Source organism: Procambarus clarkii, chromosome 44 (assembly GCF_040958095.1).
Source record: "Procambarus clarkii isolate CNS0578487 chromosome 44, FALCON_Pclarkii_2.0, whole genome shotgun sequence".
NCBI classification, from domain to species: domain Eukaryota; kingdom Metazoa; phylum Arthropoda; class Malacostraca; order Decapoda; family Cambaridae; genus Procambarus; species Procambarus clarkii.
The window spans coordinates 23,927,920-23,951,496 of NC_091193.1; the positions used below are offsets into that span (position 1 = coordinate 23,927,920).

Consider the following 23,577-nt stretch of genomic DNA (forward strand, 5'->3'; position numbering starts at 1 on the left):
CCGCAAGAAGAGGGGAACATGATGGAGAAGTCCCGTCCCAAGAAAAAGGGGAGAATAATGGAGAAGAGCACCCACCGACAGGACAGAACCAACTGACTCAAGGGACAAGGAACCGAGCCTGGAGAGGGGCCGACGCCCAACAACTCGTACAAAGAGGGGGGAGGAAAAAAACCCACTCCGCGTAACTGCAAGCCCCGCTCAGACAGTAGAAAACCCCCAGTGAGGTCCAACAGGGCCCTAGGCCCCCAAGTCAGCCCATCCCTAACCTCAGGAACCCACACAGCAGGTCCCGGGGCTAAGCCATCCCCCCAAAGCCCTGGCCTCACAAGAAAAACCAGGGCAGCCACAAAAATACTAAGGATGGGAGCCCACTGGCAGACTCATACAACACGGCTGGAGGAACAAGCTCGAATACCCCGGTCGCTACCCCGGAAGGGGAACTCCCTGAGATCGTCTGAGTCTCAAAACCAACGAAGCCCTGCCCCGACCCTGAACCCACAGACGGTAAGGATCCGGATATAGGTAGGAAGGGGGGACCAGACTAGACCACCACAGGGGAAAGACAAGGGGGCGTGGAAGGAACCAAAGCAACCAACACCCCCAAGCCCCAACACCAACCAAAACTGGGGGCAGCCTCGGAGCTTCCGGGGAGCAAACAACCGAGAGCGTTGCCACCATCAAAGCTCAACGTGCAATGCTCGTGCTGCCTGCACCCACATAGTCAGCATAAGACTGGGTAACTGAGTCACAAACAAGCAACAAAACTCACAGGACTCTGGGCCGAAGGCGTCACTGACCCCACAGGCAGCAGATGGAGACAAAGATAGAGAGAGTCACCAGGAGACAAGGGGATAGAGCAACTCTCAAACTCGCTGGAAGCGAGGGGGAGACTTCGGGGTCACATCCATTGAACCCGCGTGCCCCCAGGGGTTTCCCAGGGTCCTGAGCATTTACTATAATAGGACTCATACTCAGGTAATCCCAGGCAGGATACTGCTAACCAGCGCCCAAGTCTACCAAACAACCTTCTAAGAACTGAACACCCGGGACATGTACACTCACAGAGACCTAGCAGGGGGAAACCACCGGAAGAAGGAAGAATACTCAGTACACAGGGGACACAGGGGGCAAGAACGAAGGCAGACCACCCTACCAGGCAAACAAACAAAAAGAAAAAAGAAAACCCTGCAAGAGGACAGCGTACCCAGGCGGAACAGAGCCGGCCGCCATGATTGGTGAAAACAAGCTGCGCAGTACCCTGCATCCCGCCAGTGCAAACTGCTCCTTACCCTAAGACAAACAAGGGAGATAGAACACCCGAGCACACAAAGGGAGGCCGAAAACCAAACAGTAAACGGCCTAGCAGGGGCAGAACCCAAGGAACTTGTGGAAGGTGGCCCCAAGCCCCAAGGGCAGCACTTACAGGGCACCTAGGGAAGGAAACACTAGGCACATGCAACCCAATTACTGGAGAATCACTCCCAGCTCACACACCATCTAGAAGACAGTCACCACAGTCTAGGTACAGTGCTGAAACAGCAACCGGAGCCGGAGCACATGACCTCAGCCTCTAGTATCAGCCGAAAAACTGATGGTGGATAGCCGGCGTGGTAGGTCTGGGGCTCCCCCTTCCCCCTCCCGGGGAGGGGGGAGCTGCGCAGACAGCGGCGCGGCGATGTATGATGTCATACTAGTTTGCTCGTTTTTGTTTGGGGAGTTCTATCCACTAGTTTGGCTTTTGGTAGCAATTTTAACCAGAATAGGGGTTTGTTTTGGGATGCTTACCTCTCTGAGCGCCTGACCCGGTTGATGACAGACAGAATGCTTCCAACCACACGGAGGTTTCTATAGGCCATTGCTCCCTTTGCCTCTCTGATGGGGCCAGGTTCTGGCTCGTGGTCCCCGGTAGGCCCATAGAACTCCATACACATGACTGATCTAGACCACACATGTGGGCCACACAAGTGAGCCACAAGTGGTCCACAAGCTTACGATGTTGGGACAGAGTTCACAGACTGGTGGAAAACTGTCTCATTCTATCACAAATTACAATTAATAATTACTTCATAAGACAAGTTGGATCACACAAGTGGATCACACAAGTGGACCACACAACAAGTGAACCATATGAACCAAACACCAGCCAGAATGGTCCACACAACAAGTAAAGCATATTAACACTTTCGCGTTCCACAGACTTAATAAGTCGTCACTCTTTTTTCTACTGAATGTGTTCCAGTGACGCATTTTTGCGTCACTCGATATAAAAATTTGTAAAAAAAAAAGTTTCTATGCGATCTTCAATTTTTTTTTTTTGAAATGAGCGCCATTGTTTTCCCACAATCCTCCGTAGGCCGCATGGGATTCTGGGTCACGCCATGCGGTCGGCCTAGTCCTTTGTTTACGTCTCTCGTGACCGGACTACCGCGCTCCCGCGTCCAGAACCTGTGCCACTCTCTGCCCTGTGTAGCAGTGTTTATTCGTTCCTGTCTCCTTACAACGCATTATTACTTGCAAACATGGATCGTGGTAAAGGACAGAGCACCTCTACCCCCAAGAAGGATAGTGAAATGACCAAGGAAGATAAGTTGAGTGAGCTGTACAAAAGGTTCAGCAATGTGAAGCTTACCCCTAGTAAAATTCCTGATTTGTTGGATCGTTTGTCAGATGTGGAGGCAGATGCTGAAGGGGAAGAGCGTCAGAGTGATTTCAGTAGTGATAATGAGGGGACAGCGTCGTCTGATGAGTTTGATTCATCATCGAGTGAGGAGAGTAGCGAGGGGATTGAGGATGAGTCAGCGGATGTGGGCCGCCCCAAGGCACCTGTAAGGAGGCGTGCAGGACGTCTTCAACAGCCTAATCCCGATGCTGCCTGGTCAACTGACAATACACCACCTATTGTAGGCAGTTTCAGTGCCACACCAGGCATAACTGTCCCAGTGCCAATTACCCCCCTGCAATTTGTTCAATTATTTCTGACCCGTGCCCTAATTGAGTTCATCACAGTGGAAACTAACAGGTATGCCAGGCAGTTTATTCAGAATGCTTCCAGGCGCACTATGAGGTTGTGGAAGGAGGTATCTGCGAAGGAAATGGCAAGGTATTTGGCTTTATCAATCTTGATGGGTATTGCACGACTCCCAACAATGCGCATGTACTGGCAAACAAGCCGGTTGTGGCATATGAGGACCTTCAATGTGTTCATGACTTCAAAACGATTCCAACATATTGCCCAGTTTTTTCATACTTATAACCAGTTTGCAATTCCACCCAACAACAAGAACCGCATGATAAAACTCAGCACCATCATTACCTATTTGACCAACAAATTTGGCTCTTACTACGTCCCCAATCAAGCACTCAGTTTGGATGAAGGTACAATGTCGTGGCGTGGTCGTCTATCCTTCAAGGTTTACAACCCCAATAAGCCTGATAAGTATGGGGTAAAGTTGTACATGCTTGCTGAGGCAGGGACTGGTTATATTATTGATTTCGAGGTTTATTCTGGAGTGGGCAAGACAACAGTTGAGACAGTGATGGGCCTTATGCGACCCTTGTTGAACAAAGGTTATCATCTTTATATGGACAATTATTATAACTCTGTCCATCTCACAGAATTGCTAAGGGAAAATGGTGTGTACACTTGTGGAACACTCAGATTGCAGCGTGGTGCCCCTAAAGAGCTGCAAAAACTTGCCAAAGGTAAATTCGCTGTTGATCAGACTATTTTCAGGCGCAAGGATAACACTTTTGTTATCCTTTGGAAAGACAAGAGAGTGGTGTCAGTGATCACAAACTGCCATAATGCTGACACACAGGAAGTACAGAGAAGGAAGAGAGTGAAGAAACGTGACGGAACATCATCTGTTCAGATTGTAACTGTAAACAAACCAACAGCCATTTGCGACTACAACAACAACATGAAGGGAGTTGATCACTTCGACCAAATGGTCAAATATTACAGGTTCACCAGGAAGTCGCATAAGTGGACTAAGAAGATCACATTTTACTTCCTTCAGATGGCTATACACAATGCCTATGTGTTGTACAAGATGTACACAACTGATGCCAAGAAACTGACCCTACTCCAGTTTCATGAAGTAGCAATATGGGCCCTGTTGGGGTGGGACATGGATGAGTGGCCTGCTACTGAAAGCCCTCTCCCACATGCTGATGATTACCAGGATCCTTCTCATGATTTGGCAACACCTGGCCCATCTGGAGCGAGGCGTCCTTTATTTCATCGTCTTCCACGCCAACCACATGCCTCATCCTCATCAGACACTGAACCTGAAACTGAAACGCCTGCACCTCAAGCTGAAGCTACTCCTCCACCTGTGAAAAACCCCCGCATTGTTGATTCAGAGGACAGGCTAAACAGGAAGTTGACTCATGCATTAGTGAAAATTGCTAAACGGAAACGGTGCCGAGTTTGTATCAAGTCGGGAATTAGAAAAGACTGTATGTATCAGTGCAGGACATGTGGAGTTGCTCTATGTGCCACACCATGCTACTCAAAATATCACCGCAAGAGGATATTTTGGAAAGCAAAGAAATAACGCCTCTGCAAGCTTCCACTCCACCTAACGTAACATCTGTTGAGCAACTTCAGGGACATTTTCCTGAAGCCGGTGGAGTGGATAATCAAATGCTCAACTTGTTGACCTTCCTTCATCACATCGTGGGTAAGTACACATAATTTATATTACACATTTTGAGGTTATTACTTCTTCATACTTTGCTGTGGGTAGCTCTATATATATTCCAGTTCTTAGTGCTCAGATTGGTATGTCTACATAGTGCATCTTCTTGCGAGTATTTTGACACCAAAATGAACAATGTAGCACAAAAACTTCCATTGGAACAATATTTTTGTTTGTCGGGTGTATTGGGTGTACCGGGCGTGGAAACGGGTGTTTGGGCGGGTGAGGCATCGACGTGTTTGGGGGTGTTTGGGGGTGAGGCGCGCACGTGTAACCCACTTTTATGCATATGTCTGTGTAGGCAATTTTATTGCGATCACCGTGATACCAAACAAAACCATATGCAACAAGTTTTGACTTGATAAACACAATCAGAGTAGCAACATATAGGGAGAGTTTAGCGGAGTTTAGCGTGAGCGCGAAACAAAGCACGCAGTTCTTTGGTTGCTGGTCGCCTAATGTTAGCTTTGGTGAAATGTTATACATATGTTCTTATAGTACATTTCATTAGCTACACAGTGATACCAAAAAAAAACACGTACATCGAAAATGAGGGTCACAGACATGAGGAGCGTATAAACTTTTCAGTTGTGGTTGAGCGCATGTGCAGCTGGGCGCGCTCCGGCGGGTAACCCTAAGCCAACTTCCCACATTCCTGTGGGTGGGGCGACACCATTATTTATTGTGTATATTTATATGTCCGTGTAGGGAATTTTATTGCGGTCACAATGATACCAAAATAAACCACGAATAATAATTCTGGGGTTCGCAAACATAAAAACATCGTAAACATTGATGCCCGGTTTTACGCTCACAGCTAACGACCGCCACAGTTTGTTATTCGGTGTGGTTCTCATGTTGTCTTTGGTGACATTTAATATATATATTCCTCTAGAGCATTCTCTCGCGAACACAATGATACCAAATTTAAATACATGCCGCCAAAATTAAGCTCCCCACCCCGAAAAGATTATAAACATTTTAGTGCTGACGCGCAGTAGGCCGACACGAACGGCCCACTTAGGGCTTACCGTCAGCCTATTCCCAGGGAGCGCGAAAGTGTTAACCAAACATCAGCCAGAGTGGTCCACACAAGTGAACGACTGAGTTTCAATGATTTTCGTTCACTGATTTGTGTCACACGTATCTTTGTAAATTAATTTAAAGGCCGAAGCGTGAATAGCTAGCTAATGTGTTGAAATCTTCTTATATACATTTTCTGTAATGAAACAAGATGAGTGAGGGTGGACAGATAAGGGCATACTGTATTGTAAACTTCCCTTTACAGTGAGGTTTCACTCACTTTCGTCTGTGTCGTCATAGTTCAATAACCCATGACTTTGAACGTTTCAGATTAATAAATCATTTCTGAAACTGGTGTTTTAATAACTCTATTATCCTAATTAAACTAAACTAAATAAAACCAAAAAATATACTGTAATCTGATAGATATCTGCTATTTGAGAAATTATTCATGTTATTGGTGGCTCACCGAGTGGACAGGTCTAATCCATGAACACACAACACCGTGCTTGTTTTGTTCAATTTCGTCGCCATAGTTCAGCGACCTACGGCTTCAAAATAATAAAATTAATAAATCAGTTCTAAAATAAGTATTTTTATAGCTCTTATTATCATAATAATGTTGCTAAACTAAATATATAACCCAAAAATACATAATTTGATGTATATCCAATATTTGAGAGAAATTTATGTTACTGGAAATCAAACACAAGACCGTGCTTGTTTTGTTTGATTTTGTCGCCACAGTTCAGTGACCTACGGCTTCGAAATAATAAAATTAATTAATCAGTTCTAAATTAAGTATTTTTTATAGCTCTTATTATCATAATAATGTTGCTAAACTAAATATATAACCCAAAATGATATAATTTGATGTAAATCGAATATTTGAGAGAAATTTAAGTTACCGGATCTGGCTTAAACACCAGCCTGCTGTAGGGTGTACATATAGACCTAGTCTGCGTTCATACAGTATGCACCCAGTGCCCTTAGTAAATACAGTATTTAACCGCCAGAGGAAGAATAATCGTGAAATTTACCATTTTTTGACTACTGCTGTATCGTATACAACAAAATGTCTCAGGGGCTTACTAATATTGCCTTATTAATGCCAAAAATTAATCAGTATTTTGCAAGAACTTGTAGCAGAAAATCAACCAGCACGAGCACAGCCGTACCCAGCACGAGAACAGCCGTACCCAGCATGAACACAGCCGTACCCAGCATGAACACAGCCGTACCCAGCACTGGTACAACAGCAGCCAGCACCAGCTCAGAAGCAGCTGAAGCCATAGCAGCAGCAAGCAGCAGCAAAGTTGATGCAAACATCTAAAAACATCGTGTGGTGTGAACTTAAATTTAACAAGTGTTAAATTTAAGTGTGTACATAGTGTTAAAATTAAAGTTGCAGTAATTTTACTGTACAATAGTTTTCATAAACTGTATTGTAATACTGTACCTTACCTGGACAAACATTAGATTTTTTTTTTTCGGAACAGTATCGCAACGTAAGAGCAAAAAGGGTAAGGAAAAGAGGGCGCAACACAGCCCCAGGAACAACAGGACCGACGAACCCGAAGGAACACGGAACCGAACCCAGGGAGCGGTATACCCGAAAACAACAGGAACACAGAGGGAAGGAACAACCCCACTCTGAGGAACTGCCAGCCCCTCACCAAAGGTACAAGGACCCAAGAGGGGCAAACGGGGCCGAGGCCCCCCAGCCAACCCCTTCCTAACCCCGGGAACCTCGACAGCATGACCCAGGGCCGAGCCGCACACTCCCAAAGCCTTAGCTTGACAAGGAAAAGCTGGGGCAGCCGTGCAAACGCTAAGGAAGGGAGCCCACTAGTCAGACCCATACAGCACGGCTAGAGGAACCGACTCGAATGCCTCCGCCGCCACCCCGAAAGAGGAAACCCCCGAGACCGCCAGAGTCTCAACCCAACCAGACCCCGCCCCAACCCCGAAACCCTCCTATGGTTCGGAGCAGGAAGCAAGGGAGGAAGTGTGTAGAACAGAAGGGGAAGGACAAGGAACGGAAGGAGCTAGAGCCGAAGCTACCCCCACCCCAAGTCCGGACCCCAACCACCAAAACGGGGCAGCCTCGGGGCATCCGGGGCCGCAAACAACCAAGAGCGTTGCAACAATCTACAACCAGCAAGCAACGCTGCAGCCGCCTGCACCCGATTAACATGACCAGTGGCCTGGGTGAAAGTGAGCACGTACCGACAACACTCGCCGTATGACTCCGGGTCAAAAAAAAAAAAAAAAACAATGACCCCAACAACCAGCATGGCGGAGGCACAACCAGTGAGTGTCACCCTGAGACAAGGGGACAAATCAACCGACAAACTCGTAGGACGCGAGAGGGACTCCGGGGACACACCTATAGGACCACGGAGCCCATGTGTAGTTTTCCCGGGCCCTGAGCCATTGGTACACGCTAAGGGAAGCCCAGGCAGGGTACTGCGAACCGGCGCCCAATACTACCAACAAACTGCTAAAGCTGAACCCCCGGGACGTGTTCACTCATGGGGCCAAGCGGGGAGTACCACCAACAGAAGGAATCAAAAGAAATCACCTAGAAAAGGAATGGGGGACCACAAAAACAGACCCCCACCAGGCAAAAACAAAAGAAAAACCTCGTAAGAGGACAACGTACCCAGGCAGAACAGAGCCGGCCGCTGTTATGGTGAAAACTAGCTGTGCAGTACCCCGCGCCCCTACCAGTGACGAAAACTACCACCTACCCAGAGACAAACCAGGGCAACAAACCCCCAGCCGACTCCAAGGGCAGCCCAGTACCAAGCAGTAAAGGACACAGTGGAGGCAGAACCCAAGGTGACTTGTGGAAGGTGGCCCCAAGCCCCAAGGGCAGTACTTACAGGGCACCTAGGGAAGATAGCCCTAGGCACATGCAGCCTGAGTACCGTGGAATCTTACTCCTGGCTCACACCCCACCGGTAGAGACAGTCCACACCACAAGGCACAGAACTGAAACAAAAACCGGAGCCAGAGGCACTCGACCAGCCAGTAATACCATCAGCCAAGAACTGCCAGTTGGATCGCCGGCGTGGAGGGTCTGGGGCTCCCCTTTTCCCCTCTCGGGGAGGGTGGGGTTGCGCAGACGGTGGTGCAGCGACGTGATGACGTCATGCTAGTTTGATAATTTTGTTTGGGGAGTTCTGTCCACTCGTTCGGCTTTCAGTAGCAATATTTTCACCAGAATAGGGGTTTCTTTTGGGGCGCCTACCTTTCTGGGTGCCTGTCCCGGTCAATGGCAGACATAGAATGCTCCCAACCACAAGGGGGTTTCTATAGGCCATTGCTCCTCGTGCCTCTCTGAGGGGGCCAGGTTCTGGCTTGTGGTCCCCGGTAGGCAAGAACTCCTAGCACTTTGACTGATGCCAGAAAGTTATACATATCCATTCAGCCTGGATAGCTCCAGGGAGCCGACGGGGCTCCCCCCAGAAAATGGCAATTGGGGCCCCTGCTTGGTACATGGAGACCAAGGACCAAGTTCCTGATTTACATGAATGACCATCCAAAAGATGTAGGACCCTCCATAACAATGTTTACATACTATACAAATCTAATGAAAAGGGCAAGGACTGAAGATGAACACAAGATACTAAAAGAAGACCTAGATAAGCTGCAGGATTGGGTGGACAAGTGGCTGTTAAAGTTCAATCCCAAAATATGTAAAGTACCATAATGAAGTTTCAGAGAAGGAAGAATAGTCGAGATGAACAGTCCAGTATAAGAGAGAGAGACAGCAGTAAGAGTCGGAGGAATAGAACCTGGGTGTGGATGTAACACTAGTACTACACAAGTAGAATAACAGCAGCATATACATAACTGCCAAACAAAAGCATTTGGAAACCTGTGAAAGGAGAAATCTGTGAAATGAATCCTTCTGTACAAAATCAATGCAATGTCAGCAGATACAGCGTGTTGGAACTTGAATAAATTCATACTCAGCTACTGTATTATTTCAATAATACTGTATATAACATTTATTAATACTATTCATCACATTCCTTGTGTGTGTGTAAAATGCATGCCTGAGGAATCTTTTGCACCTAGGCAGAGTTTTGTTAGATATATATGTGCAATGCTATAACAGCTGTACATAATGAGTAAATTGTGGAATGCCAAATAGAAATATGGCCGCAGCTTTTGGAGAGGACCTTCATGCACAAATGAACAAAGTGACAATCATCATATTGTGAATTTTAAATACCTGTAATGACATGGACATAAAGATTTATATTCTGTATTACATTAATCTTTTATTTGAAATGTACTTACATTTTAAAACTTAAACAGTTATGGCCTGAAGACTTTATCAGTCTTTCTTCATGAAAAATCTAAGTTATATAACTCTGTGCCAAACTGATATCAATTATGACGAACACTAAAATACCAAATTACCTTCGTGGAGTGTGCGGAAATCGGGCTCTTTGATTGTGAGCATTCTGCCCACCATAGTAGTAAACATCATCCAAGGATCTGTAGTAACTGGAGGCATCTGGATGGATACTTTGCATTATTTCATATGCTATTCGACATACCTGAAAGAAAAATAATTTGAAGCACAAGAAGCACTCATGAAGTTTACATCTCCCATACAATTAGGTGAAATACCCCCAAAATATACCTTTGGGTGAATATGAAATGCAACTTTTACAGCTATATCTTTCTGGTGTTGCACAAGATAATATTTGCTGTGTCCTATGGACAAGGATCATAACAGTCCGGTAGAAAACGGTCTACACTAGTGTCACCAGGAGTGTTTTATGTGGCCCTGTATATAGGGATATAAAAGGGCTAGGATGAACCGCAGGTCCAGAAGTCCAGAAAGAACCGCAGGTCCACACAGTCCTATTTCGGGACTGGGAACAGATGGGAAACCCACCTGATGGACATCATTATTTCGACCACGCCCAAGCATACCCCCGACTTCCGGGAGGAACCCCCTCGGGACCGCCGAAGGACCAACAAGTCCGACATCGGATGACAACTAGAAGAGGCTGCCTGCAGAAACTGCCTGCTTGATACCTGCTTGATGGGGTTCTGGGAGTTCTTCTGCTCCCCAAGCCCAGCCAAAGGCCAGGCTTGACTTCTGAGAGTTTGGTCCACCAGGCTGTTGGACCAAACAGAGTGGTCCGGCACTTTTTTTAGAAAACAGTCTAGTTTTATCTTGAAGATGTCTACGGTTGTTCCGGCAATATTTCTTATAGTCGCTGGTAGGACATTTGAACAACTGTGGACCTCTGATGTTTATACAGTGCAATGGCACAATCAGAATGCCCAATCGCAGACTCCACAAACAGCAAGGAACAAGAAGGTGACGGAAACTTAAGGGCCAGGTCCCTAAGCAGATTCCAATGAGGAAGTGAGCACCAAATGCCAACACGTGAGACACGAAGCGAAAAACTGACACCACATCCCACAGGATCAGTACAAACATCACCAGCAGCGCAGATGATGCACACACCACCGAGACCAAGGCACCAGACCCAGGAATTGCCCCCCAGCACTTCTACATCCTCGTGAAGCCAATCCAAAGACAGCTCCAGGATGAAAAAGAACTGCAAGACTGAAGCCAGCAGGCCATGAGTGTGCAAGTCTTCTGCCACCAGGGCAGCCAAAAGGGAGGAAACCTGCAAGTGAAGCTGAACCATCCCAACATTCCGCTGAAAGGCAGGGGCGAACAAACATGCATTGAGGTGCTTGAATTTGCCCCTCGGATAAACCTGGATCACCATCAACGCCTCGTGCCACTCAAGGGTGCGGATGCGACAGAAAGTACTCCATACATCTAATGACAATGCAGTGCAGTCCGCTAGCCAGGACAACTTCAGAACCTCATAACGAACCTAGGATGAAGACGAAGACCCAAACCTGAAAAAAAGACAGATCCATTACAGAGGCATAATCTGCGTCGCGCAGGAGGTAAGCCACAATGGCTGCCCGCACCTTTCGACGTGGGAAGCCGAAAACCTCCGGAAGAATGGAACCGACAGACCCGAAGGGACATGGAACCAAACTTAGGGAGGAGCCGATGCCAAATCCAACTCATACGCAAAGGGGGGGGGGGGGGGGAGAAAACCCCACTCCTTGTGGGGTTTTCCCCCACTCCAACCCCCGCTCAGAGGGTAGGAAAACCCAGGCGGGGTCCAATGGGGCCCAAGGCCTCCAAGTCAGCCCCTACCCAACCCTGGGAACCTCCAAGCTATGACCTGGGGGCTGAGTCGTCCTCCAAAGCCCCGGCCTCCCAAGAAAAAACTGGGGCAACCAGAAAGGCAGGAAGGAAGGGGGCCCACTGGTCAGACCCTGTTGCCACGGCTGGAGGAACCAACTAGAATGCCTCAGTCGCCCCTTCCCCCCCCCCCCCCCCCTTGGAAGGGGAAACCCCTGAAACTGCTCGAGTCCAGAACCTTCTAAACCCTCCCCCAACCCCGAAACCCTCAGACACTTCAGAGCCGGAAGCAGGGGGGGGTCCATAATGAACCACAGCAAGGGAAGAATGAGGGGGGGTGCGGACTGAACCAAGGCTGAAGCGAACAACACCCCCAAGTCCGGGTCCTTATAAGCAAAACAGGGCAGCCTCGGGGCTTCCAGGGTAGCAATCAACCTAGCGCATTGCAGCAACCTAAATCTAACATGCAATGCCTGAGCCACCTGCGCCCAGATTAAGTCATTAGAGGACTGGGTGAATTGAGTCACGAACAAGCAACAAATCTCACAGGACTCTGCGTCAAAGGTGTCACCAACCCAACAGGCAGCATGACAGAGGCAAAAACAGTGAGAGTCACCCTGAAACAAGGGGACAGAGCAACCCTCAAACTCACACAAGGCAAGAGGGGGACCCAGGGGGTTGCATTCATCGGACCCCTTGTGCCACCGTGGGGTTTCCAGGGCTCTTAGACTGGTGTCGCTAAGAGTAAGCTCAGGCAGGGTACTGCAAACTGGCACCCAAGTCTACCAATCAAACCTTTAAAAGCTGAACCCCCGGGATGTGTCCACTAACAGGGGCCTAGCAGGGGGTACCACCCAGAAACACATATGTATTGAAACCTAATACAGTATAGATAGGGGGGCAATGAACCAAAGGCAGACCCCCACTAGGCAGGAAAATAAAAACACAAGAAAAACCCTTCAAGGGGACAACGTACCCAGGCAGAACAGAGCTGGCCACTATAATAGGTGATAACTAGCTGTGCAGTACCCTGCATCCCTACCAGTGCAAACTACCCCTTACCTTAAGGTAAACAAGGGAGGAGGAAACCCCCCCCCCCCCCCAGCACACTCAGGGTGGTCAGTTACCAAGCAGCAAAAGACCAACAGAGGTAGACCCCAAGGTGACTTGTGGAAGATAACCCCAAGCCCCAAGGGTGGTACTTACAGGGCACTTACGGAAGGGAACCCTAAGCACATGCAGTCTGAGTACCTGTGAAGATTACTCCTGGCTCACGCACCACCCTGAAGACAGCACTAAACACAAGGCACAGCAATGAGACAAGAAACAGGAGCTGGAGTCACATGGCCAAGCCTGAAACACCTCAGCCAAGAACTGAGGTGTGGATAGCCAGCATGAGGATCTGGGGCTCCCCCTTCCCGGGAAGGGGGGAGGGGGGGAACTGCGCAGACAGCAACGTGGCACATGGTGACATCATGCTTGTTTGCTTGTTTTTCTTTGGGGAGTTCTGTCCACCCATTTGAATTTTAGTAGTAGTTTCAACCAGAATAGGGGTTTGTTTTGAAATGCTTACCTTTCTGGGTGCCTGACCCGGTTGATGGCAGATATGGAATGCTCCAAATCACATGTGCATTTCTATAGGCAATTGCTCCTCGTGACTCTCTTGGGGGAGGGGGCAGGTTCCGGCTTTTGGTCCCCAGTAGACCTAAGAACTCCATTCACACTGACTGATGCCAAATTCTAATAGTTCCATATCAGCCTGGATAAGCTCCGGGGAGCCGAAGGGGCTCTCCCCAGAAAAAAGGATTGGGCTAGCCAGAGAGCAGCAGCAGGTCAAATGAAAACTAATGCAGGATTAGCCTAATGACATTTAGCCACAAACCATCGATGCAGGTGAAGAAGTTTTTGGTAGCTATCTTTTCTGTAAAGACTTGGTTGGGCTTTCAAAATCCTCAGGCATAGATCTCAGCACAAGACATAGCCAAGAATGCCAAATCATAAATCTGGACTCTTGGTCAGGCTTGTGACTAACTTAATTTAAGCCATCATTGATAGAATAAAAAAAAAAAATATGTAAGGTTCAGTACACGGAAGCATAATGCAAAGGGTTGACAAAAATGGAGTCAGAACTAACATGGTGCAAGGACTGTAAGTAGTGTCAGAGTAATGACTGGACAAGTGTATGGTAGACATCAGGATGCAGGAATCAAACCTTAACAAGAATTAGATACCAGCAAAATGTAAGTCTCAGTTTTAACTGAAAACTTAGAATTTAGATGAAGTTGAACAAACATAGCATCTCTACTCGACACCACAAACTATAACCACTTCAGCAATTTACGAAGCTCACTGAATCGACTGCCAGTGGCGTGGGACAAGAAAACGAGTCCTAAAAGTTAAACAAATAAGAGGAGCAGGTAATTTAAAATTAGCAGTAATAGTCTAACACTGCATCTAATGAACAGGCAGGTTCAACAATAGCGCAAGATGGACAAAGATGGAAGAAGGCTAAACTGAGTTGTATGAACAGATCAGCCAAGAGATTTAAGCCAATTAAAAATGGCAAAGAACCCAATAAGACTGACAGGAAGCTAGAGTATTAGGCATATATATCCCTCTCAAAAATATTAATGAATGTTTATTCAGTACTTTACTGTAAAATAAATTGAGAGTAATGAATACAATAACGTTAAGTCAATAATTATAAGACCTTAGCATATTTTATTTTATTTTCACATGTATTTCAAATTCCTTTTTACTAATTTAGAGCTCTCCCTTCCTACAACTAACCTTAAACCTTACCCTGCTAGTTTTCCAAGGAAAACTAGCAAGGTAAAGTTTTCCACTGTAAAACTAATCTATTTAAAACTAGGACCCAAATTACTATACCACTGGAAGACAGGAGAACAGCAGCTAAGGATAGGTGTCCAATTGTCCTTCCCTGCTTATGACTCAAAAGATTTTAAGGCTATTGCAATTGTCATTTTACTGATACAACTTGACGTGGCACCCCCTTCTGGGGCAATTGTGAGGACCCACAGCCTTGGAGAAGAATAAAAGGCATTTAGAGAAGAACTTGCAGATTCTCTCTGAACACCTGTTGAATATTTTCTTCTACCACCCCTAATTTTTATTATTTCATACATTATAAAATATTTATTTATAACATTGTGTTACAGATTACAGAATACATATTGTCACGTGGGGGTGGGCGGTCCGGGGCTCTGCTAACACTCGGCTGCTAGGGGCTCAAAAGGCCCAAATACTCAGCCCCTCCGACTCCCTGGATTCACCGGAGTCTCCTTGGTCACACAAGATAGGACCAACAATGCCCACCTCCGCAGGTCTTTGCTTCCACCACAAAGGGGTGCCACTGATTCACCCTGGAAGCCCTTCAGTCAACCACGGGGAAACTGCTGTTAACAGTTCCGGCCTAGACCCGTGGGGGAGTGAAGGAAGACTCAGGCTTACCTATAACCATAACCTCCCTGAGTCTTGCCTGCCAGACAAAAAAAGGTTGCAGGAACTCCTTTCCCGCCTGTCTTCTCTATCTTCCTCTTAGCAAGGTCGCCAGCTGGGTTATTATATCTGCACCCCAGCAATGCAGTTCAGTGGGTGTATCATATATCGTTTGTAGCCAGAAATGTATGCTCATAGAGAAATATCACAAATGGAGGCACACTCAAACACAGTAATAAAATGTGTGGATTTACTGACGCAAATTACATGAACACACACACACACAATCACAAGTAATACATGAATATGGAATATGGATAATGAGTCTGGAGATCGTCAGCCTCTTCTTCCACGACCTCCAACTCTCCTTCAACTGGGCAGAAGGGCAGGAGTTTCACACTCTCACAGGAGGGCCTCTTCACCACGTCGGCACCTCTCCTTCACTGTCCTGTCATCCGTACACACTGTCCTCTCTGACAGTCCTGGACACAAGCTGCCTTGCAGCCTACTCTACTATTAAAGTAATAAAGTCTTGCTGCCACATACACGAGTAAATATTGTGGCCTAACTAGCCTACTCATACAAGGGGTAATGGGAGGGAAAAATGATCTACCTTACACTCCTGGCTCACGACGCCTGTCCCTCGATGGTGTGAGGTTCCCACGCTTCCTTGGGTCGATCCTCGACGATCCAGGGCGTTCCACAGGTCCTCAGGTGTCGTGAAGCCTTCGCGTCGTCGCCGTTCCAATCCCTGAGATTCAGCTGCCCCAATCCTGGTTCATCGATGGGCGCTGAGCTAATCACTATTTTTCCCCACACTCGCCTCTCCCACAGGGCGTCGCTCCTTGTCCTAGGCACGGTGTCGTCCTTCCAAGATTCTCAGTGGATGTGACCCCAGTCACAGCTAGCTTGCTCGCCCACCTTCCAGACCTCAACGTCCAGCCAGCGGCGCCGCCCAGCGTCGTCGCCGACTATTTTCCAAGTTTGGGCACTTCTCTGCTCACTGAACTTGGTTCCTCTTTTGCTTCCCAGAAGCGCAGGGTCTCCAATCACTGTGGTAGGCTGCGCAGGCCAGCTCAATCCACTGAACAAGGCTTGCAGAGCCTCCAATCTTTGAGAGCAGACCGAGGCGCGTCCTGTCGCTTCCACGGTCAGTACAACTCTGACGTTGGCGCCGCCCGGGGCACTCGGTGACGTCCTGGCGGGCCCTGATTTGTCGCCCGCGACCTACGTCGGCCAATCCGCGATCGGCTTGTCTCCCTTCCAAAAGGTCATATCTGCCGTAGGGGATACTGTTTCATTTTATAACAGGGCGCCAATTTTCCTTTATTTACAACTTATAATATAACCTCCTTCCATAAAATGGCAGCCGGTCTGGTCGCCACATATATCATTAGACTCCCTGAACCTCAGAGAATCAGTAGGGAGAGCTGATATGACTCTTTAAGCCGGCAAACGAAAGAAATAGGAGAGGGCACCGTAACATACCCCTCCCCTTAAAATAAGAGTCATATCGGAAGAGCAGCACTCAAGAGGGCAATCTATACTCTTGCTCCCTCCGTTCCTGAAGTGTCACTCCTCCAGTTGGTGACGTGGCTCGTACCACCTTGCCAGTCACTTGCCTCATTGTATCTCCACCTCGCATAGTACCGGGTGTGATGGGTGTTCCCTGAACACCTACAAGAAATCCTCTCTCCGTGGCTACGAGTGTACTCCCGCGGCTCGTTACCACTGTAAGATTCAGTGCATGCAGCGCCTCCACCGCGTCGTGCACTCCGAGATAGTCTTGCATTTCCACTGCGTCCTACAGGTACTCCATGTTTCCTCTCATGATCTCCTCTTCGCCAATCTTCTCTCTTCTCGGTTCCTCTTCTCCCGTAGGTGCGTTGTCTCCTCACAGTGGCACTTGTAACCTGTACTCCATCCAGCAGCTTCCTCTCTTCCACACTAGGCTTTTGCGATGGCCCAATGCCCCTCTGGTTAGGCTGGCGCCTACCCTGGGTGTACCTATTCCCTGCTTTCTTCGTATTGCCCTTCCTATACCACTCGCTCCTTCGTTCCCGACGAACATCTTCACTCCTCCATGAGATTCTCTTCCCTGCAGACGTCTTCTTCGGTTCGTGGTTGGGCTCATCCACCTCCCTGTGGCTCACCTCACCACGGTGGTTCATCTTGCACCTACCACTATTCATCTGGCCGGCATAGGGTGCCTTGCGTCGTGGCTCCTCCACTCTGCCCCTCACTGCCGTTCGCTCATCCACTGAGCTTACTTTATTCACGTTTCTGTATGGAGGGAGTGCGGTCTGCAGCCTCTTCACCGCCCCAGGCGTTTGTACAGCTGCTCCTCGCCACTCCTCCACACGCATCATCAGGCTTAGCCGGAGGTCCCCGTCGGGGTTTTCCACAACCTCCGACGACCTCTCTGCACTCTCGCCCTCGTTGTCGTCGTCTCTGGCGACGTTTTCCCTGGCGAAGTCGGCTTCCTCACGCCCATCTGGAACGACCGATACCTCACCTGGCAGGGTTGTACCGCTGCTTGCAACATAGGCACTCCTGGCCCAATCGGGTTGTATCCTGCCTCCTCCGAGGTCATTACCCAGCACCATCTGTACATGCTCTAGGGGTAACTTAGGGGCTACAGCTACTATAGCTTTCTCGACTCCGCAGTCGGCAATCAGCTGTACTTCGTGAAGTGGCAACCTGTATTCCTCCCCCACACTGCGTATCCTCACCACTCCCACAGGTGAATCATTAAATTCCTTGGGGAGAATACTCCTGGTCACCATACTTATGTCAGCACCCGTATCTCGAAGCACGGCAACCTCCACTGGGTCTGACTTTCCAAACTTCATGTTGGCCCCGAAAACGAAGGGATGTTCACCCAACTTCATTTCCCAACCATTCACGTTGGGTCCACTATAATATGGGGTGTGAACAAACACTCTCTCCTCTTCCAACATTAGTCCTACATTCCTTTGGTGCTCTTCACACTCGCGGGCATAATGTCCTCTCACCCCACAGTTGTAGCATCGGCTGCCTCCCCTGGGCGGCCACTCGCTAGTCACTCTGGCGGTACCACTTGCAGACGTTCCCTGGGTCCTCCTTGGACTCCTTGTCGTCGTATCCGGGACTGCAGCACTTGCTCCCGAGTTAGGTCCACTGCTCACAGCTTGGGGCTTCCTCCCCGCGTCTCTTGAGCTCTTGAACCACGTTACTTCATCGGGCACACTACTCTTGGGAGAGTCCCCACCCGTCCTCGCTCCTCCTGAACTCCTAAGGTTCCCTCCCGACCTGGGGTAAGGCGAGTGTCTGGGCGGCCCCTCCCTCCTGATATGTAGTGCCTCCTCCAGCATGTCGGCTCGATCCGCTACAGCCTTCAGGTCCTTAATACCTGCTTCTCTCACCCTTACTCGCAACTCAGGATGGAGCACCGACATGAACTTCTCCATCACTATCAGTCGTTTAACATCATCCACCGACTCCGCTTCCTCCGCCTTCAACCATCGTAGGAATTTCCGTTCCATATCCCTGGCGGTCTCGGCGTAAGTCTTTCCCGACGCTCTTGTACACTCTCTGAACCGCCTCCGGTACATCTCCGGAGTCAGCCGGAATGAGTGGAGAACCGCATTCTTAATCGCGTCATAACTAGTACACTCCTCTAGGTCCAGCATGTTATAGGCTTCCCGGGCCTCACCAGTCAATCTGCCCTGGACCAGAGCAGCCCAATCATCTTCCGGCCACTCCTTCAGAGTCGCTATCCGTTCAAAGTGTTCGAAGAACGCCTCAGCTTCTTGTGGTTCGAACGTAGGTAAGTCACGTTCCCTTACCTTGAGGTCATCCCGCCGTGCAGGTAGTGAGGGCAGACCACGTTCAACGCGACGCAATTCGACTTCTTTCTTTGCCTTTATCTCCTCCAGTCGCAGTTGTCTCTCTCCTTCTTCTCGCTGCAGCTGCAGCCGTGCTTCTCGCTCACCTCGCTGCAGCTCAGCTGCACGTTCCTCTCGCTGCAGCTCAGCTGCACGTTCCTCTCGCTGCAGCTCAGCTGCACGTTCCTCTCGCTGCAGCTCAGCTGCACGTTCCTCTCGCTGCAGCTCAGCTGCACGTTCCTCTCGCTGCAGCTCAGCCGCACGTTCCTCTCGCTGCATTTGCGCTTCTCTCTCCTCTCGTCGCAGCTGGGCTTCCAGTTGCATCTTCATTATTTCCAGTTGCAGGCTCCTCTTACTACAGCTGGACCTTCCACTGCTCCCATGTTCACTGTGAATTCTCTCCACACTGGTAGGCGCTTGGGGAGGCCCTAGTCGGGACGGTTCACCTTGCGACGGCTCTCCTCGGGACGGCTCCTCTTGAGATGGCTCCTCTCCCGTCGCTTCCTCTCGAGCTGTGAGCTGTGCCATGATCTCTATCCTTCGCTCCGCTACCTTAGTCGTCCTCAACCTGATCCCAAAGTGGTTTGCCACTTGTTGGAGCTGGGCCTTGGTACACTCTTCCAAAATTCTCTCGTCCCTTGTGTCAATAAATTTCTTTACTTTGTCCTCCTCCATCTCTATATCATTGAGCATACACGACAGCACAGACAAGTTAGTAGGCACTAATTTCACCGTTTCAGTCCCTTAGCCGGTTGAGTAACAGTACCATCGAATTCACTGGCCACACTGTATTAGTACCCTGGCAACACTTGTCTTGAAATTTGGTCCACACTGTAGCTTGCTCCACGCTTCCTGGCGAGGTTCCCAGTCCTTGGCTACTGGGGTTCGAATCCTGGCAAGGTCGCCAGTTCTCTTGTCACGTGGGGGTGGGCGGTCCGGGGCTCTGCTAACACTCGGCTGCTAGGGGCTCAAAAGGCCCAAATACTCAGCCCCTCCGACTCCCTGGATTCACCGGAGTCTCCTTGGTCACACAAGATAGGACCAACAATGCCCACCTCCGCAGGTCTTTGCTTCCACCACAAAGGGGTGCCACTGATTCACCCTGGAAGCCCTTCAGTCAACCACGGGGAAACTGCTGTTAACAGTTCCGGCCTAGACCCGTGGGGGAGTGAAGGAAGACTCAGGCTTACCTATAACCATAACCTCCCTGAGTCTTGCCTGCCAGACAAAAAAGGTTGCAGGAACTCCTTTCCCGCCTGTCTTCTCTATCTTCCTCTTAGCAAGGTCGCCAGCTGGGTTATTATATCTGCACCCCAGCAATGCAGTTCAGTGGGTGTATCATATATCGTTTGTAGCCAGAAATGTATGCTCATAGAGAAATATCACAAATGTAGGCACACTCAAACACAGTAATAAAATGTGTGGATTTACTGACGCAAATTACATGAACACACACACACAATCACAAGTAATACATGAATATGGAATATGGATAATGAGTCTGGAGATCGTCAGCCTCTTCTTCCACGACCTCCAACTCTCCTTCAACTGGGCAGAAGGGCAGGAGTTTCACACTCTCACAGGAGGGCCTCTTCACCACGTCGGCACCTCTCCTTCACTGTCCTGTCATCCGTACACACTGTCCTCTCTGACAGTCCTGGACACAAGCTGCCTTGCAGCCTACTCTACTATTAAAGTAATAAAGTCTTGCTGCCACATACACGAGTAAATATTGTGGCCTAACTAGCCTACTCATACAAGGGGTAATGGGAGGGAAAAATGATCTACCTTACACTCCTGGCTCACGACGCCTGTCCCTCGATGGTGTGAGGTTCCCACGCTTCCTTGGGTCGATCCTCGACGATCCAGGGCGTTCCACAGGTCCTCAGGTGTCGTGAAGCCTTCGCGTCGTCGCCGTTCCAATCCCTGAGATTCAGCTGCCCCAATCCTGGTTCATCGATGGGCGCTGAGCTAATCACTATTTTTCCCCACACTCGCCTCTCCCACAGGGCGTCGCTCCTTGTCCTAGGCACGGTGTCGTCCTTCCAAGATTCTCAGTGGATGTGACCCCAGTCACAGCTAGCTTGCTCGCCCACCTTCCAGACCTCAACGTCCAGCCAGCGGCGCCGCCCAGCGTCGTCGCCGACTATTTTCCAAGTTTGGGCACTTCTCTGCTCACTGAACTTGGTTCCTCTTTTGCTTCCCAGAAGCGCAGGGTCTCCAATCACTGTGGTAGGCTGCGCAGGCCAGCTCAATCCACTGAACAAGGCTTGCAGAGCCTCCAATCTTTGAGAGCAGACCGAGGCGCGTCCTGTCGCTTCCACGGTCAGTACAACTCTGACGTTGGCGCCGCCCGGGGCACTCGGTGACGTCCTGGCGGGCCCTGATTTGTCGCCCGCGACCTACGTCGGCCAATCCGCGATCGGCTTGTCTCCCTTCCAAAAGGTCATATCTGCCGTAGGGGATACTGTTTCATTTTATAACAGGGCGCCAATTTTCCTTTATTTACAACTTATAATATAACCTCCTTCCATAAAATGGCAGCCGGTCTGGTCGCCACATATATCATTAGACTCCCTGAACCTCAGAGAATCAGTAGGGAGAGCTGATATGACTCTTTAAGCCGGCAAACGAAAGAAATAGGAGAGGGCACCGTAACAATATACAGTACAAGACAATCCCTGCTGGGAACCTCATCCAGCTCCACAGAGGTGAGATGTATGCTCAAGAAAAGCAGGCATTTCCTCTCTGGATAGCAATACTGTGGAGCTGGAACAGGAAGCTAGCATCTCTTGGGGTCTTTGGTTTACCTAACGAGTTCCTCTCCCACCTCCTTCAGGAATTTAAGTGCACATTTACCCCAGGTACCTAGGGTCTTGGAGCATATTAGCACGAACCTGCAACAATGTCCTATGTCCCTGTACTTAGTAATTTTCTGGGTTTCCTTTAAAATGCAGCCCCATCACCCTCAGCTTCCCTGTGCTGTGGATAGGTATCACCCAATATGTTACAGATTGCAGCTAAAACCAACTAATAGACAAATTACACTGATGTAAATTATTCTTAGTTATTCTTTATTAATTATTCTTACCTGTGATGAAAATGTGCACACAAGATAGTCGGTTAGTGAGAGGAAGTGCACATCAGCAATGATGCCCTTGAGCGATGCATCAGTATAACGTGTTGCTACAGCTGCCGTTCGTGCAATGTTCGAGTCCCCAAGAAAGATATAATCTGGATACCTGTTTAAAAGAAAACACATTTTTCAGATATAAATTTTCAGAAAAACAAATAAATATTTTCTCTGTCAATGTCATCATTATCTATAATTTCAATCCTTTTAAAATGTTAAAGCTTACTTTTTTTGAGCCTCTGATATAACAGTTGGATCATCAGATGCTAAGTAAACTCTCTTCACCACATCTGCCTGATGTAATTTGAGGGCTGTGTAATAATTCTCAACATGACTCATGTATTCTTCAATGGAATGAAAAGCTGCTTCTGTCCCCACTTTGTCAGTTCTTCGAACATGTACTCTGAAGAGGGATAATTTTTGGGTAAAATATTCACTAGAATTTGTATGCATATACAGTATGTACTGTATATATTATTATACATTATTGTGTGGGTAACAGTAATTCCTAACATAACATTCACTAACTTCCTAACTAAAACCATGTAAGATGTAAAATACTGTATGTAATGTATATTTTTCATAAACAAACGAGCGTTGAATGTAATGAAACACAATTTTCTGGGCGAGACCTGGAGGCTTCCCGGAGCTATCTGGGCTGATATGAATGTATTAGACCCTTGCATCAGTCAAGCAAATGGAGTTCTTAGGCATACCAGGGACCACAAGCCAGAACCTGGCCACCTCAGAGAGGCATGATGAGCAATGGCCTATAGAAACCCCAGTGTGGTTGGAAGCATTCTATGTTTGCCATCAACTGGGTCAGGCACCGAGAAAGGTAGGCCGCCCCAAAGCAAACCTATCTGTTTAAAATAGTGCTGCTGAAAGCCAAACTGTTGGACACAACTCCTCATACGAAAATAGAGCATGACATCACAACCATCACCACACCGCTGTCTGTGCAGCTTCCTCCCCTTCCCGGAAGGGAAAAGGGGGAGCCCCAGATCCCTCATGCCAGCTATCCAACCCATTAGTTCTGAGGCTGGATGTCAAAACACCCATGAAACCACCGACCAGAGGGAGCAAGGGAGGGTTGCCAGGAAGCCTCCGGGTTTCACCCAGAAAATGGAGTTTCTTTACATTCAATGCTCATTTTCTGGGGTGAGCCCCTTTGGCTTCCCAGAG

General features: G+C 48.6%; 1 protein-coding gene across 3 annotated transcripts in view; it reads right to left on the reverse strand.

The window, feature by feature from the left end:
* The window catches only part of FucT6 (alpha-(1,6)-fucosyltransferase 8), a 209,462-nt gene that overhangs the window by 20,444 nt on the left and 165,441 nt on the right, over window positions 1-23,577 (reverse strand). For all 3 annotated transcript variants that reach the window (XM_069300843.1, XM_069300842.1, XM_045725926.2), the window contains 3 exons: window positions 22,619-22,795; window positions 22,351-22,501; window positions 10,164-10,303 (listed from right to left, as the gene is read on the reverse strand). In XM_069300843.1, coding sequence (XP_069156944.1) covers window positions 10,164-10,303; window positions 22,351-22,501; window positions 22,619-22,795 — 468 coding nt within the window. The remainder of the gene's footprint in view (window positions 1-10,163; window positions 10,304-22,350; window positions 22,502-22,618; window positions 22,796-23,577) is intronic.